This window comes from Simochromis diagramma, unplaced genomic scaffold (assembly GCF_900408965.1).
Source record: "Simochromis diagramma unplaced genomic scaffold, fSimDia1.1 OVJJ01000024.1, whole genome shotgun sequence".
Taxonomy (NCBI): domain Eukaryota; kingdom Metazoa; phylum Chordata; class Actinopteri; order Cichliformes; family Cichlidae; genus Simochromis; species Simochromis diagramma.
The window spans coordinates 487,157-505,113 of record NW_024387332.1 but is presented as its reverse complement, the minus strand read 5'-3'; the positions used below and the strand labels follow the sequence as shown (position 1 = coordinate 505,113).

The 17,957-nt window shown below is 42.9% G+C and overlaps 2 protein-coding genes and 3 long non-coding RNA genes across 5 annotated transcripts; 2 read left to right on the top strand and 3 right to left on the bottom strand.

Moving 5' to 3' along the window:
* The first annotated feature begins 218 nt into the window (after nt 1–218).
* On the top strand, nt 219–3,818 carry LOC120718054 (fatty acid synthase-like). Its single transcript, XM_040006376.1, has 4 exons — nt 219–1,959; nt 2,090–2,188; nt 2,629–2,880; nt 3,000–3,818. Exons 1-4 carry the CDS (start codon nt 1,870–1,872, stop codon nt 3,135–3,137), a joined length of 579 nt encoding a protein of 192 aa, XP_039862310.1. The 5' UTR covers nt 219–1,869; the 3' UTR covers nt 3,138–3,818.
* Nucleotides 3,819–4,889: 1,071 nt separating this feature from the next.
* On the bottom strand, nt 4,890–5,784 carry LOC120718058. Its single transcript, XR_005692361.1, has 2 exons — nt 5,752–5,784; nt 4,890–5,574 (listed from the first exon to the last, which is right to left on the bottom strand). It is a non-coding gene; the product is annotated as an uncharacterized LOC120718058 (long non-coding RNA).
* Nucleotides 5,785–7,465: 1,681 nt separating this feature from the next.
* Nucleotides 7,466–17,954, bottom strand: LOC120718056. The gene is made up of 5 exons (XR_005692358.1): nt 17,635–17,954; nt 9,304–9,377; nt 8,489–8,581; nt 8,176–8,348; nt 7,466–7,574 (listed from the first exon to the last, which is right to left on the bottom strand). It is a non-coding gene; the product is annotated as an uncharacterized LOC120718056 (long non-coding RNA).
* On the bottom strand, nt 10,309–10,801 carry LOC120718059. The gene is made up of 2 exons (XR_005692362.1): nt 10,736–10,801; nt 10,309–10,666 (listed from the first exon to the last, which is right to left on the bottom strand). It is a non-coding gene; the product is annotated as an uncharacterized LOC120718059 (long non-coding RNA).
* LOC120718053 (syncytin-A-like) lies at nt 15,554–17,403 on the top strand. The gene is made up of 2 exons (XM_040006375.1): nt 15,554–15,738; nt 15,860–17,403. The coding sequence occupies exons 1-2, from the start codon at nt 15,686–15,688 to the stop codon at nt 16,758–16,760; spliced, it is 954 nt and encodes a 317-aa protein (XP_039862309.1). The 5' UTR covers nt 15,554–15,685; the 3' UTR covers nt 16,761–17,403.
* Nucleotides 17,955–17,957: the final 3 nt, after the last annotated feature.

Here is a 17,957-nt window from a genome sequence, read left to right as displayed (position 1 = left end):
CACACAAAGCTTTAGCAGGTTTTTGAGTTTAACAAGTAACAGTTGTGTGAACTGAGTAATCCCCACTCAGTTATACTTCCATGTTATACATTGACTGTATGTGGCGTCGTGTTTGCTGCGTGTGTTTCAGGCGTGGATGTGGTGCTGAATTCTCTGGCCAAGGAGAAGAGTACGCATTAATAGAATCAATTCCTTTATTGATTCTATTATTGCTTCTTATCGGCTCCACTGTGAGAGAACAGTCAAACACATTCATTATGAATCAGTTATATGATGTCAAATGTTTGTGCATGTTGGAGGTGTGATCAGTGTTTGGGTCATGAGTGTACTCTGTTACATACTGCATTACTTTTTAGAAGTGTTCTATCTTAATTACTCCCAAGACAAAGTAATTAGTTACTTGTCTATTAGTTACTTGTTACAGTGCTTTCTTTGTGAAGCGCGCTGTCTCATAATTACATTTCACAATATAAACCTGCAGTCACACAAACACACTGTGTGTTTGTGCTGGTACCGTAGAAACATGATCAGAGGCGACAGCTCGACTGATCATCACCGCCTCTGTTACCTGCTGAAGCTCAGCTTCCTCATCGCTCTGAGCTCTAGCTTGGAGCTAGCATGCTGTCTGTCCAGGCGCAGTTTGCACTTTAGCACTCGCGTCCTTTTGTGCAATAAACATAAAAGTAATATTCATATCCAGCTTTAGACTGCGCCACTACAATTTGTCCTGATTGTAGCACAAGTGGAACCAATAAGCAGGATTCATTGGCAAGCAGACAACCAGTTCCAAGGAGTTGAACTACTGGGAAGAACCAGTGCGATGCATTTTGTGGTACGCGTCGTGGTAGCTCCTGCTAGGATTTAGGACATACCTGAGGCTGATGAGAAGGATCTGGGTGTTGCAGGGCCGTCCTGGCTGACACGGCGCTGCGTGAAGCTCTGGGATGCTGCCTCTGGACTGGCACACTGGGGTGGTGGTTCCCCTGTTTAAAGACCTAGACCTGAGCGTGTGCTCCAACTGTCACACTCCTCAGCCTCCTCTATGCCAGGGTGTGTCTGTCAGTCAGGCCTCTGATTCAGGAGGAAGCAGTTTGTGTCCTGGTCATGATCACTGGAGCAGCTTGTTATCCTCTCGACTGCAGGGTCTGTGGGAGTTTGCACAACCAGTCTACATGTGGTTTGTGAGGCTTCCTACTTTTGTAGGATCTTCATCTTACAGTACAAAGAGCCTTTGCTGCAGCTGTTGTTGTTTTTTGGCGCCTCATGGATAACTTTTCATGTCGTTTGACTTTCAGGCTCGTTGGTGTTGCTGAGCTGTGTGCATCGTCTGTGTGGGTTTGTCAGCATAATGGGGCTCATATTAAAATGACTTTACAGTCACAGAGAAAAACTTTAAAATACAAAATCAACACTTTGAACCATCGTCATCAAATGATGAGTGTGCGTCCTCACCAGGTGTCACAATCATGTGTATCAAAACGTGTGTAACTGTTAAACAGCAAAATGTGTTAAAGCTGAAAGTCTGACTGTTCAAAGGTGAAACTACAAACACTTGTACATATACAGCTCCCTCCATAATGGCCTGAGGAAAATCAAAGACCTGATGTGATTTCATGTTTTCTTTGTTTCACAGTCAGTTTAAAAGTTTGTGGTTCTGTTCTCAGACCTTTGTCACTCACATGTTGTGCATCAGCTGTTTATGTCACTGTGCAGCCAAACTAACTCCCCTCATGTGTTTCCTTTGCAGCTGCTCCTCTGGATAGCATTGAGTCCCTGGCTGCCTACTATGTGAGCTGCGTCAGGCAGGTGCAGCCGGACGGCCCGCACAGAGTCGCTGGATATTCTTCTGGTGCCTGTGTAGCATTTGAAATGTGCTCTCAGCTGCAGACCCAGAATCAGCCTGTGGAGTTCCTGTTTCTCTTTGATGGCTCACATTCATATGTAGCGCCGTACACACAGGTCAGAGAAACACTCGCGCATCTTTATTTCATGTATATGCTGTATAGCGTGTGTGATGTTGGTTTTGAAGGATGAGTTCTGGTCACATGATCTGCATGTGAACAGGTTTAACTGTGTTTTTGATTTGCAGAGCTACAGAGCCAAGCTAACACCTGGCAACGAGTCGGAGGCTGAGACTGAAGCCTTGTGTGCCTTCATCCAGCAGTTCACTGGCATTGAATACAACAAGGTATACTGTCTCTGACCCACAGGTTCACACACAAGTATTCCTTTATGTGGCATCAGCGTTAAAGGCCACACAACCTGAGCTTTTGCCTCACGGCGCCTGTAAGGTAAAGATGGTGACTGTAACACAGTCTGGAGCTGCTGTTCCAGCACAGTCTGTGTGTGGTGCAGGTTTGACTCAACAATGATGTGATGTTTGGAGCTGTTATGGAGACTAAAGTAAAACATGCGGTTAAATCAAAGCTTCATACAGTTTCTCACTGAAAGCTGACATTTGTAACTCCTGAATATCAAAACATCTTCATTTTGCATTTTCATATACATAAGATCTGTGATGTTCATTAATTATGTGTCACTTATTTTTCTGAAAACAATAATATCTCCGCGAGCACGCGGTAACGTTTGCTATGAACTTACAGTCGTCTCCATGGTTACATCCTACAGCTTTTGGAGACTCTGCTCCCGCTGTCTGACCTGAATGCATGCGTCAGTGTGGCCGTGGACCTAATCACCTCCGCTCACAAGCACATCGACCGAGACTCACTGCACTTTGCAGCCTCCGCCTTCTACTACAAGCTAAAGGCTGCTGATGCATATGTACCTACTGCAAACCACCACGGCAGCGTGAAGCTGCTGCGCGCCAAAACCAGCAGCGAATATGAGCAAAACCTGGGAGCTGACTATAAGCTCAGCGAGGTAACGATGCACATTTACATCAGTCTGTAGTACTTATCTTCACTGTGCGTGCGTGTTTTTCTATAAACTCTCAGTCTGAGCCTTCCAATGTTCAAACTGTGTACTGCGTCTTTCTTCAGGTCTGTGATGGCGAGGTGTCGGTCCACGTCATCGAGGGAGATCACCGCACTTTCCTAGAAGGCGCAGGGGCGGAGTCTATCAAGAACATCATTCATAACTCGCTGGCTGAGCGAGCTGTCAAACCAAGGGAGGGTTAAACATCCACCGTCTCTTCACCCTAATTCCTCAAACGAGACTGTAAATGTGTCGTTATAGGAAGTCTTTGCACTGCTTATGTTTACACGCTACTGTTATCCTAATATCCCAAATGTTAATGGTTAGTGAACCAGTCGACATCCCATCATCTCACAGCTCCATCGATTCCAACTGCAAGTTTTGTTTTTTGTTGCTATATGTTGTTGTTTGCAGAAGTTCATCCCACAACAAAATAACGTGGTTAAAAAATTAATGTAACAAAGTAACAAACACTGACACATTGAATGAATCCTGAATTACATAACATCACTTAAATTGGTGTTTCTGTTGTTCTGACAGACGCCTGTGACAGGGGCGTCGCTAAGGACCAAATGTGTCTCTTCAGAGGTTAATCAGAGATGTGAATGATCACTGTACCAGTGAGATCATATTTACTGATGTAACCTCTGAGAAACTGTTTCCTTTTAAAGGCTTTGGTCCAGAGATCTAAAACCTCAGCAAATAATCCAAACCTGAGTACAACAGCTGGCCTGAGACCTGTGATTGGGTCAGTGAAGGAAGCTGCTGATTGGAGATGAATGTGCTGAGGAGTCACAGTACGATGGACGTGACAATAAAGGCCTCTGTGTTTTATTGTAATATTTCTGTTATGTTTTGTAGGACTAATAAAGGCCTCAACAGTCGCTCAGTGTTTTCCTTCATTGTAACGAGCCTGTCCCGTTGGATCTATGATTCCTGTGCTTTTGTTGTCGTTACTATTTCTGATCATTTATCTTGGAAATATAGTTTTTGGGTTTTGTTTTTTAGAGGATGGGTCAGTTTATCAGGGACTGAAACACAAATCCTGTTGGCCCATTAAAGTAACTGGAGTGGTTCTATATGACACTTTTCTACATGCAACAAAGGTGGTGATGGAAGGAGAACAACAACAAATTTTTTTGTCTGTATTTAATAGCACAATGAAGACCAGACAGCAAAGCAGGGAGGGAGAAATAAAGGGCCTCAGGTCAGAGTTGAACCCGGCCGCGGCATTTACCCCATGACCAGGTGACGTGGTCACCCGCTCGACCCTTACGCACAGCAGTATTTCACTTCAGCTGCCAGGAGTATGTGGGTCGAGCATGCAGACTGAACTTTAGCTGCATGTTAGAAAGCCGAGTTTATTCCACCACGAGTTTGTGAGTGAAGGCTCCTTTAAAGGATTTAGAAGAAATGTCTGAAAGAGGAGGGGCTGCAGAGGTGTATAAACACAGGTGGGCGGGGCAGGGCTAGTGTGCAGGATGACTCAGTGACCTACACTGACCCGTGTTGGTGAACATTTTGTTAAAGTTAAATGTTTTCAAGCTGACAAGTAAATTATCCAGTGAGCTAAGTTGAGCGGACCGACGTGCAGTAAGGTTTTCATGCTCTTCACTAACAGCTGATCGCTGAGAATATATCAACAGTAATAATGTCCTGTAATTCCCACGGCTCTGTATGTCACACCTGCGTATGCTTCCCCATCACATTCATCACCTGTTCCTCTGGTGTCTCTGATTGGAGCACGCAGGTGTGTGGAGCAGAGTGAAATCACACACCTAATGCTGTTTTATTCAACCTGGATCTTAGAAGTTTTGATTAACATCAGTGTCAAACATGAACTAACTCTTTGTCCCCTTCAACATTACATGTTGTTTTTTGAAGTAACAGGTTCAGTGATCTTAAAAGGCTGCGGTAACGTGTCGCTGATAAAACACTGAGTCATTTTCAAATTATTCACTTTAGTTCAATTCAGCTTTATTGTTTTACAGTGCCAACAACAGCAGTCAGCTCTACAATCTTACAGAGAACATTCCCCAAATCAAAAATCCTGCATGTGCACTGCAGCTGTGGGTGGAAGGACTCACGTTAGCCTTCAACAGGAGGCGGCGTGTGGGGTGGTCAGCGGGACGAGGGAGGAAACAAGACGACAGTGAACCAACTGTAAAGCACTGACTGCTGCTCTAGTAACAAATCAAATGAACACTGAAAGCAAATCAGAAAACGCCCTGTCGTTAAAAGTGTCTGTATCATGGGATGGATACACCCTTAACAAAACAAAGAAAATATTACAAAACCAATTTTCCCCTCATGCTGTCGGACGCGCCTCGAGGAACCAGCTCCATTTAAAACATCACAGTCAGCTGTAAAGTGTCGTTTCAGTTTTTATACAACGTCAAAGAAATGAAAATGTTAATATGTGTGACATCTTTAAAATCAAAGCAGCACGAGCCTGTGAGGTACCCACCCACAAATAAGATGGTTATTTTCCCACCGGTAACGCAACTCAAGGACAAACTCCTGCCAGAGGTGTCCAACAGCCCGCAGCCCACCGTAGTAATAGTTGACCAGACACACACACAGAGCCAGACGGTAGGTCAGACTGTCACTGGGGGCTGACTTCAGCTGGTGGAAAAGGTTCTACAACGAGGGAAAAGACCAGCATGAAATCAAACAGCAGGACACCAAATTTAATACATTCTAATAAAAATCCTGACAAAGTACTGACAGCACTGAGCCTGTCTTCACTCTGAAACTTATATTGGACCTGACCTGAGTGTAACCTTGAGTGTGCGAGTGGTGAAGAGGCAAACATACATAATCAGAGGCAGAGGTGTGGACTCGAGTCACATGACTTGGACTCGAGTCAGACTCGAGTCATTAATTTTATGACTTTAGACTTGACTTGAAAAAATGTTCTAAGACTTGTGACTTGACTTGGACTTTTACACCAATGACTTGGGACTTGAATTGGACTTGAACCGGTTTACTTGAAAAGACTTGATATTTTACCCCAAATATAAAATTTAACATGCATATTATATAGAGATTGAAAATGTGACGTCATTCACGGGTAGAACCGCAAAGGATTCTGGGAACTCGTGGCAAGCGGTACTAGCGCACGTAGGCTTTCAATTAAAATCAGTTATACAGCGATAAAAAGAAACACAAAAATGTCAAGAAGCTGTTGTATTATTAACTGCAATAGCCGGTCGCATGACAGCCACGGGAAGCCGACGGGTAAAGAGATCGGTTGTTATCGGATTACGTCGTTGAAGAGAAATTGTTCGAGCCATGTTTCCGAAGTAACAAAGAGGCGACGGGTGGCCTGGATTGCAGCCATTCAAAGACCAAATATAACGTCTCAGAACACTCCAGCTCACAGGTTAGTCTGCTCCAAGCATTTCCACACAGGTCAGTCTGCTGTTGTAGTTAATGCGTCATTTTCATAACATAATTGGTGATATAGGTTACAAGCAAGTCTGGCGCTGAACAGAAATTGTCGCGCTATGCTCCTTTATTTATTGTGCATAAATAGTGAATTGTCCTGACACAATATTGTGTTTCGCTTCTGTTATTATGGTACATTGACAAAAACATATACTTTCATTCACAGGGTAAAACAGTTGTTTTGTATCACCAATCGCCCAGTACGATTACAGCATACAATATTATTGTCACTGCTACATTTCTGTGATGCTACCAGAAATTATTTCCACTGCTAATTAATTACCGTTGAGCTCAAAGGTCCTAAACGGTTAACGAATGTGTATTTATGACGACGATTTGTGAGACTGGTAAACTTATGATACCTACGATGGTCTTTACTTTCTACACGGTGCATTTCAAGGTCCTGCACCCATCCGTCGGTAAACTGTACCTGGGCTTGTTGCAGTGACCGGAAGTTACTAAACTTCACGAGTGTATGCACTCACTCCAAGAACCGTATGATTATAAATATGCATATAAATATGCTACGATGAGATAGCTGACTTCATCTAACTAGCAAATGTTTTCCAGGCTACGTTGGTGATGCAGTTTTTTTTTTTAAATGATATTTTTTTTTTAAAATATCATTTATTTATGTATGATATTTTTGTCATGCGATTTTAAAGCCGGTCCTACAAGCGCATCCAAGAATAACATGCAGCTTATCTCAGAACTGTCGGTGAAAATTATTCTTGGAGCTAGGTTTAATTGAGCTGCATTCTAAAGAGGTGCAATTTCACAATTTGTGTATATTTTCTAAGTTCACTATTTTGTCATGTGTTGAGAAAAACACAGATTTAAAAATTACATGGTCTAATATTTACATTTAGCATATAACTGCAACATGCTTTTTTTTTCGTTTTTTTTTTAAAGACTCGAAAGGACTTGAAATTCAAAATTTCAGACTTGTGACTTTACTCGGACTTTTACACCAGTGACTTGAGACTCGACTCTGACTTGCCTGACATTACTTGAGACTTGACTTGAGACTTGAGGATAAAGACTTGAGACTTACTTGAGACTTGCAAAACAATGACTTGGTCCCACCTCTGATCAGAGGTTTTCTCTTGCTCCGATGTCCCACTGGAGTTGGACAGCTGAGTGTTATTCTTACAGTCAGACTTCTCCACAGCAGCATCTGGAAACAGATACTGAGACACAAACACAAATAAATAAGTCTGTCATTTAGAAACTCTGTTGTTTTATAGATGTTAGAAGAATTAAACAAGTGGAGCTCACGTAGTCATCACTTCATGATAAAACACAGGATGCTGATCGCTCAGTGGCAAAAGCAGGATGTGACCAGAAGTAGACAATAAAAATAAGAACGCTGCCTGATAGCCTGTTTAAGATGACGCTCTTGTGCTTTACTGAGCTGCTGTCAGATGGGATCAATATCTGTGGCCAGCACTCTAAAACATAAATGCAATTACGGCTGTAGTTTTAAGATTCAAGGCTGTCTTAGCTCGAGCTCGAGCTGCTGAGTGTGACGGGCTCAACAGTAACCAGGAAGGAAAAACTGTTTGTGAAAAGAAGCAGAGGAGCCACATCAGTACGAGTCAAACTACCACACGCTCCGAGGTCTCTGCGGCTCTGAATATCACGCTCACAGTCTCCTAACACGGGATCCACACCTCTTCTGTCAGAATCAGTTTCCTCATAAAATGAGCTGAAACCATTAAAACTCAGTCAAGTATTAGTCAACTCCGACTAGTTAATGCCTTTTAAACAGGTTACATGATTAACTCTTACCAGAAGGACAGAATTGAGTATCTCGGTGTTAAGGGGCGACTCATCGATGCGTCGATGGCGGCGAATGTGCTTCCGGGCACTGTGCACCATGTTGGAGACAGACAGTTTGGAAATGGGCACAGTTGCTGCTGGCTCGGTCAGCTTGGACAAAGCAGAGCTGATATCACTGTTTTCTACAGACGACAAACACATCCAAGAGTTTCTGTTCAATTGCTGAGGCCCGGGTCAGCACAGATGCCCAGATCTCCCAGTAAGCTACGCACGTTTCCAGAATGCAGTATGGTCACTCAACAAGTAAAGCCAGGAACCTGACCTTTGCCCTCATCTTCAGCGTATCCTCTTCCAGGAATCTCCTCTGTAGACTCAGTCCTACAGCAGAGTTTAAAGAGCTCTGTCACAGCCTCACCTACAGGGAACAAAAACAGTTACTGACCTGATATTTTCTTATTCAAACTTTTCATGAAGCACACGCTTCAGCACAGCGAAGCAGGACAACATCTGTGTAACATTTTCTAAATCATGGACGTGGCAACAAAAGAAAAGTCCACTTTACATCACATGTAAAGTGCTTGGGGCTGTCATGAGAGGCGGGGCACACCCTGGACAGGTCGCCAGTCTGTCGCAGGGCAAACACAGCGACAGACATTCACACCGTGGGAAATTTAGAGCCCCAATGAACCTGTCCCCACTAACTGCATGTCTTTGGACTGTGGGAGGAAGTAGGAGGCCCACACAGAGAACAATGAGGAAAAAAGACACTTTATTTGTCCTTTACTATGTTCTTTCTATCGGTAGCTTGATTACATCCGTCTTATCTGCCCGTGTATCATTTGATGCATGAATTTTAGCCTCTTGGCTTAGAAATAGTTTCCTCTGTGCTGTTTGGACAAAAAACAAAGCCATAAAAAGTCTTCACACATCACACAACAATGTGTATGTTTGTAATGGATCCAAGTGTATTAGCAACCAGAAAAATACAACATTAAGGTCAGTGCACTTAATGCACTGACCTTAATGTAGTATGTAGCGGTGTGTTTGAAATCTGTACTGACTAGTAAAACCTCTGTGGTCTGCCCCAAAGCATCATGGTCTCTGTCCCTGAGTGTCCCACTGATCAGTTTAACTTACCCAGTAAACACTGAGGATTTTCAGCCGTCCTGACTCGAACTGACCAGTGAGGAGCTTGAAGAGGGTCGAGGTCACTGTTGGGTGATAAACAGAGTAAACAGTAGAGGAGAGTTTCTGATACACTTTTAGTTAAAGGGTTTTTATAAGTAATGAGTCATGTTTGATTACATGTGACGTAGTCCTTCACCAGTAATCAAGATAATTACACATGTAAGCATTTCCTTATGTCACACTCAGTTTGTCCCTTCATGCACAAGCTTGTTAGACCTGTGCCAGCTCTGTTTGGGCCTTACAATCAAACCCATGTACGTTTACCCTTTTAATAAACTGCTCCACCCATTTCCTACTTTACGAGTGAAATATGAAGCAATGCAGTGTGTACACGGATGCAACACTCAGTGCTCAGCGCAGCGTTTTGTGTGCTATAGTGCAAGTGAACAGCTCACTCCCATCAAAGCTTTTCCATTGGATCGTTAACACAAACACCAAATGTCAGGAGGACATGCGCCTCAAACTGGAGTTATCTTTCTAGCCCGGGTACTGTGTTATCCTTGTCTGTATACCGAGCTTCTTATTAATAATCAGCTCTGCACAGGAGCAGAAGCAGAGTCCAGCCTGTTGCTCTTACAGTATAATACTCATAATAAAAGTACAGTAACCGTGTGTTAGAGGAAAAATGATCCTATGTAACTTTACCTTCTTTTAAATGTACAAGCTGTGTTTAAGATAAGTAGTTTAGAAGTGTCTTTCAGATTTTCCCAGCAAGGACATATTGTTTCAGATTGTTTTATCTTTCTCCCAGCTCTCTGCTGACGAGACTAGCGCCACATATGGAGTTGTTTATTTTATCTGTTTATTATTTTCTTATCCTGTTCTCACTGTCTCTGTGCTCTGTGCCTATAAAAAATGCCAAGCCTCTGTTCATGGTTGTGAGTTGTTCTCAGCAGCTCACCCGTGTACACGTTTAGCAAAGAAAGTAACTTTGTCTCATTGTGTCTTTATTTCTCCTGGGTTTTTTACAGAGTTTTCCCCCAACATTTCTTGGTCCTTCGGAGCCGGAGCGCCTCCATCGTGTCCCATCTCCGTGACCAGTCCACGTTGTTCGCCTGTCGACAGCTCACACACCAGGTGTGTGATAAAAGACCAAGAGCGTTTAAATTCGGGTCTTGGCCAACGTCTTAGAAAGCGACCCACGGTGGTGGGGCCCGATCGAGGTGGACCAGACCCGGCGACACTGACCAGGTAGATACAGACACACTGACACAATCTTGCGTAAAAACGTATTTTAAATTCAGGGAATTTAAAATAGCGGAAGTAGCTCGTCGACTGGTAGCTTGGAGCTCGTCGACTGGAAGCTCCCCACCTCTGTGGGTTAGGTTTAAAGTAGCTCGTCGGCTGGTAGCTTGGAGCTCGTCGACTGGAAGCTCCCCACTTCTGTGGGTTAGGTTTGGAGCTCTGGGTAGCTCCCCCAGCTGGGTCTAGACAGGGTCTAGGGAATAAGTAGCTCGTCTACAGAAAGACTGGCAGCTCCCCTTATGATAAGGGTTCCGATCGCGCGAATAGGTGTGAATGTGAATGTGTGTGTGTATTGTTTTAATTAACGGAGCAAGCTGAATTTTCACGGTCCAATAAGAGACTGAGCTGCTCCTACTGTGTTTTTCTTTTACTGCTGTTCACTGACGTGCTGGTGAGTTGAGAGAACGGTCGAGTTCCGTCTCGTAAAGTTCACACCGCTTTTGGAAATAGTCCGAAAGTAGAAGGGCGTGTGAGCAACCACTCTCATTTCTAATACCAGCGAAGGTGATAGCAGCTGTATCGTGAATATATTACTTAAACAAGAAATAAGTAAATACATAAATAAGATGGGTAATCAAGCAAGTGAAATTAAAACTCACTCCTGCTGACGAGCAGTGGTGAGAAAAGAAAAGTCCAGGGGCCGGACAAAACAATGTCTGTAAATTGAGAAATTTAAGAAAACAAAATATAAACAGTCAGAAGAATAGAACTCAACTGCCAGTTTAGTAAAACCAGAAGACGAGACACTGTGCAGTCCCCACAATCCTTTTAGAAAGCCATGACCCATTCCTGCAGCCGCATCTGCAGCAACACCCATATCAGGAAGAACATAATAATCCCTTATTAAGTGAAAACTAGAGATCACAGTAGTTTGAAGTAGTTTAAAAGGGTTGAAAACAGACCCCACTGAGTAGATATAAATATAAAAAGTACGAAATAAAGCTAAACAAAGGGAAAATTACAGTAGAAATTATCTTTAGAGTATTTGAAATTAATAATAGCAAGGATAACAACCTGTAAAGTGATATTATCAATGAAACACAGTTGGCATGATGACCATGCCCACAATGTATAAAATGAATATAAAGCAAATAATTCACACGAAAATATTTTAATAACATAAATAAAGTATATTAAGGCTGTGTCACTGTTCAGCCAAGGACAGTGTGTGAAAAAGGTAACTGTCTCCACCTTGGGAAAAGGATGATTCTGCAGGTCATCTGAAGCCCTTGATGGATACAAAATAAAATATAAATAATATATTATAATAGAACTGCCTGGTCCGCCATGCAACAGAGAGAACAAATGTGACCGCAGATTGGATGAATTCTAAATTATCTGTTTGCTGAATAAGATGATCCTAACTAACAAATTGGCTCAGTAGTAGTATAGTGGTACACACTGATAAAATATTATAATATGCTATTGCTGTTATATAAGACAAAGAGGACAATATTAACAATGACATAATATTAATATGAAGAGGCACCTAAATCGGTTATGATGTGAGGTGGATAACTGTTAAGCAGTAGTCTGCATCAAGCTTAAGGTTTGCTGAAACTCAGTGTAATGACATGTGAGATGAAGACAATACAGAGAATAACTAAACTAATGAAGTGCATAGAGGCACTTGACCAGCTTGAAACCTATCATTCTAGAATGACACATTGCTGAGATATAGAGCACACCTATAATAACAACCAATAAGCAAAACCCTGTAGACAACAGCTAAAACTACAGGATTGAGAAGCTGAATTAAATATGTAGACACTGCTAAGCTGATGAGCATGTTCCACATTTTCTTTTTCTTTTTTGTTTCTTTTAGAGCAGAAGCTGCTGTAACACACCCAAAGAAAGACTCTAGGTCTGACCAATCGTCTCAGTCGTGGGCAAAAAGATGACAGTCAATAAAATTCTAAAAGATAATTTATTGACGAAAAATATATCAAGAGATAAAAGATAAAACAGTCCAGTGTCCCACTTATGAATTGTATAAAAACACACAGTCCCAAGGCCAGAGCCAGCTATGCCACACGGCCAAGTTACACTCCACATGTTGCCTTTAACAGGGTTAGAAGTTGTCCTTGGAGACCCACCACCCTGCAAGCATATAGTCAGTGGTCACTCAAGCCTCTGCAACTCTGCTGCCTTTAGGCTGTGGCATATAATAGGCCCTGGACTGCACAGAAAGACAAAACGACACACTTAATATAAAATTCATAGCGCAAAACCCATCCATCCCAAACATATCTGATTTCATCACATTACATACCTGCACAGAGAGACAAAACGACACAGCAGTGTTTGTAGTGTGGGCTATAAGTAGACCAGTGTATCAGTGCAATCAAGTACACTTGCCTCTAATTAGTCCAACGCCATTCCAGCCATTGGCTCACCAAAAATGTGACACACACAAAACCACTCACAACCCAGTGCAACTTGACACAATAATATGGAGCTGAATTAACACAGGCACATTAGTCTACTATGTTACAAGCTGCATGCTATTAAAAGCCAACATATGCAGACTTCTGCCTTGTTCGGGTGGCAGCATTTTTCTTTTTTCTTTTGTGTCCTGACACGTTTATGTTTTTGTTTTTGTTTGATTATTTTGTTGGTTTTGGAAACAAATTTAAACGAACTTGTGACAATATTTGACACATGGTGATTACGCATATGATTGAAAAATGCCTAGGTTTAGAGCAGTAAGCTATGAGCTGTGAGCAATGCAAAGTTAAATATATATATGTATAAATGGGAAACAACCCTAACTTGAAAGTTTGAAATGTGTGAGATCCATGATTTGTTTGAAAAACTAGAAATTATTTAAAACTGCCTTAAGTGAAAATGTAGTGTTGCATCTATTCTCCCAAACCAAGAAAAAAAAGAAGAAGCATTCTGTAACTTAAAATAAGGCTGACGTGTTGACAATAGACTAAAACACTAATCCGCAGGTGGCTATCAGGAACAGAGAGGCGAGCAAAGTCACAAACACCAAGGCTGCAGACAGCCACGCAGAAACAGCAGATAACATAGAGACAACGCCTGCTAGAACCGTGGAGAGGAAGGTCACTTCACACGAGATTGTAGGAGTAGGCCACAGAGAAATAATGCAAAACAGTTTTGAGGCAGCCACTTAAGAACTTACAGTTTTCAAAGGACAAATTAGTTGTAAAGTCAGCTTCAGGCCACACAACTGTACAACAATTAACTGCCCCTTTAGAACTAGTACATACAGAAAGTGGCCGCAGGTGCTTTATTAACTGCATATGACCCGTCGTGTCCAGTAAATTTGCTAGGTAGAGACGCTCTGACAAAACTTAAGATAGCAGTCATGCCATTCTTTTCTGGTATTACACCTGAGTGCATGCTAAGTGACACCCGCCACATCCACTTTCCAGAAACCGACCGAGTATCACAACATTCTGAGATTTAAACAAACTCCAGGCCTAGATCCACCTTATGATCAGCAAGTGTGGAAGCTAGGAGAACAGCATTTGACCTTACAGCACAGGCCTAAATTGTGTAGGTTACGCAGTAACCACAGATAGTAAAATAATAGAAGCAAAACCACTTTCTTCTTCATATTCTGCGCAGAGCGCTGAGCTGTTAGCTGTGATTTGCGCATGTGAAATACACAAAGATAAACAAATAACCATTTATACAGACAGCCAGTATGTTTTCTCTGCTGTGCATCATTTTGCAAAAAATCTGGAAAACCAGAGGAATGATTACACCAACCAGTTCAGCATGCCAACCTCTTACAACGCCTACTGACTCTTTCATTACTACAGGCAACAATTTTGCTGACAGAGCAGCAAAATAGGCGGCACAAAAGACAAACATCACATTGATGGCAGTAGACACACATCAGATTCCACTGGATGTGTTGCAAAATGAACAAAAAGCAGCAAGCACAGCAGAGCAGGCAAAATGGCTAAAACACGGTGCAGTTCTGACAAATGACTTAATGATGTGTTATGGCAAGCCAGTGTTGCCATAATTCCTCCACAAAATGGCGGCGTTAGTGACTCATGGTTGTACGCATTTGTCAACGGGGGGACTGACCAGCATTGTCAAATTTCATTTCTACACTGTAAATACACTGAAACCTCAGCAAAACAATTTGTCAGAACGTGCATGACGTGTCATAAATATAATGCTCAGGGGAACCTGAGACCAAATCTACCCAGTGAAAATGGCAGATACAATTTCAGTAGCAAAATGTATGTCTAAGTTGTAGGAAAATAAAGAGATGATTGTAAATAACGAAGAATGTAATGATGTCTATCAAGTGTCTTGCAGATTACAGCCCGGTGTCCGGGTTCTGATCAAGGTGCTCCAAAGGAAAAACTGGAGCGCACCCAGGTGGGAGGGACCACATCAGGTTCTCCTCACCACGCCCACCGCTTGCAAAATTGCGGAACGACCATCCTGGATCCATCAGAGTCACTGCAGGCGAGTAAGTGAAGCCATCTAAACTCAGCCGACACAGGCTCGCCCAATTGTTGTGATCTCACCCGGTGGAGGGAACAGCCTTTCTGGCCGGGGGGTCTATTCACGACAGGAGGGTGTGTCCTGTTGTCATGAGGTGGTGGCTCCTAATAACTGCAGCGGCCCTGACCCTGGCCGGGCTCCTCATCTTTGCTTCCGTGAGGGACAACAAGTCACGCTATCTGAAGAAAAGGCAGACACTGTATGACAAAGGAAAGTACACCAAGTATCCCCATGGCTACGCCACTAACTTCTGGTGGCAGCTTATGAACACTACAGCTCACCTGAATAATAAAACTGACTGCTATGCATGTACCCATATGCCCCTATCCTCACAGACGTCTGGCCTGTGGCCGTACAGCATACCTGAAGATCACAGTTGGTGCCTATTGGGCCTGGCAACACATCCAGGCTACGGTACTCCTTGGTCAAAGGCCAACTACAGCATCCCAGCAAAAGCAACCAGGAGGTCATCGTCACTCACGAATGTGCACTGTTCCGGACAGACCTACCTACTGACCTGGCCCCAAGTCTCAGACCCACTGCCTGATGTAATTCTACTGAACAAACTGAACGCATCACAACTGCCAGTATGTGTGATGAACAACGGATCGCGGGCAGTGGGGGAGCTGCCTACACACCTATGTAAATACATATACACTTTCTGCCCACCGAGGAATGAGAGGAAGTGTATGGCCTGTTCAACCAACACAACCTGTGCCAGTAACGCAACACTGATGAGCCTCAACTGTCGCCCCGACTACAGCTACCGAATGCCACTACAAACAAAGACTCAGTACCAGACAGGATGTGCACGGACGGCACCCAGCAGTAGAGGAACCAGAGTTTTGGCTGACTGGTACTTCCTATGTGGCAATAAGGCTTATCTGTCACTCCCTGAAGGTTGGGGGGGTCTGTGCGCCCTGGTGCAATTATCAGATCACGTCTTCTTCATGCAACGTGTTGCACATCACCCAAGCAGCCGACAGAGACGTGAAGTGGACATCGCCTCACCCAATTCTTTTGGCATTACAGTGGACACTGGAGTGCCGGGAGAGTTTCGCATCTGGGGAGGAGGAGTGAAATTCTTACAGAGCTTGGTCCCCGGCATTGGAGTTGCCGAGGTGCGGGATCACGTGGAAATCAACCGATATGCTCTGCTACGACACATCAACTTAACTAAGGCCCTGGGAACGGCCTTAGCAGGAGAACAGCAGGCCATCAGAACGATGGTACTGCAGAACAGACTGACTCTGGATCTGCTGACAGCATCACAAGGAGGAGTTTGCAAGCTGATCGCGGAGACATGTTGCACTTTTATCCCTGATGGATACGAAGCTGGAGGAGACATTTATGAAGCTTTGCAGAACTTGACCGTTCTGCAACAATATGTCACTGACCACACACCTGGAGCAGCTACAGCACAAGGCTGGCTGGACTGGCTGTTCGGCGGTCCATGGCTGGCTGCTGTAACAAAACCGTTTGTCCTTCTAGGTCTCATCATGATAGCACTGCTCATATTAGTGTTGTGTGTGTTGCCATGTCTAAGAGTGATGATTTCAAAGATGATAACAACTACAATGACTGCTTATGTTGCCGTGCCTCAAGAAGAACAGCATCCCGTTGCAATTCTGTTAGAGGAACTTGTAATAGCTGCTAATAAATGACGTGGTGATTAAAAATGACTTGTCAAGTGATCATGCACTGATTAACACATTAGTAGTTAATACAGGTACAACATAAGGTTTTCTTATTCTTTTCTTTTCTTTTATTTTTTGTAGTTTTAGTTTTATTATTTTTCATCATTATTACTTTTATACTTTCTTTTATTGTATTTTCCTTAATTCTTTTATTCTTTTATTTGTTTTATTCTTTTACCACATGATTTACATTTTTGCTATGCTCACAATTTGAAACTTGCTAAACATACTTAATCAATGACTTTTTCAGACACTGTTGTAACATTTAAAATAAGTTAAAACAGGAGGGAATAGGTTAGAGGAAAAATGATCCTATGTAACTTTACCTTCTTTTAAATGTACAAGCTGTGTTTAAGATAAGTAGTTTAGAAGTGTCTTTCAGATTTTCCCAGCAAGGACATATTGTTTCAGATTGTTTTATCTTTCTCCCAGCTCTCTGCTGACGAGACTAGCGCCACATATGGAGTTGTTTATTTTATCTGTTTATTATTTTCTTATCCTGTTCTCACTGTCTCTGTGCTCTGTGCCTATAAAAAATGCCAAGCCTCTGTTCATGGTTGTGAGTTGTTCTCAGCAGCTCACCCGTGTACACGTTTAGCAAAGAAAGTAACTTTGTCTCATTGTGTCTTTATTTCTCCTGGGTTTTTTACAGAGTTTTCCCCCAACACCGTGGTTAGTCACTGAGCAGCCCGGTGTGTTTCTCTTGATTTCTTTAGTCAGGGTAAATTCATTCACCTGCACGGGTTAGCTAAACGAACTTTACAAAACAAGTTTCCCCTACAGCCGAGTGCTCACCTAAGGACCTAAGTTACGGATTAGCTTACACACACATTTAACTTACCGAAAATAATACGGTGGGGCCTCAGGTCCTCCTGTCTGGTAGTCCAATTTACTGAAGAACACCTCAGGCTGTCACTTTGAAATAGCCGGTAATGTAAACGCTGGACCTCTCAGCATCTGCCATTCCCGAACAGACACATGCAAGTTTGTCCGTGACCGCAGCCGCGTTGTACATTTATTTGAGTTTCAATATTTTTTTCAGTTTCAATATTTTTTTCGGTTTCATTTCAAGGTGGCATCGTTCTGATCCCATACACACACAAATCCTGATTTACAAGTACAAAATATTTATGACCACAATTTGAGCCCATATACTCTCTCTAC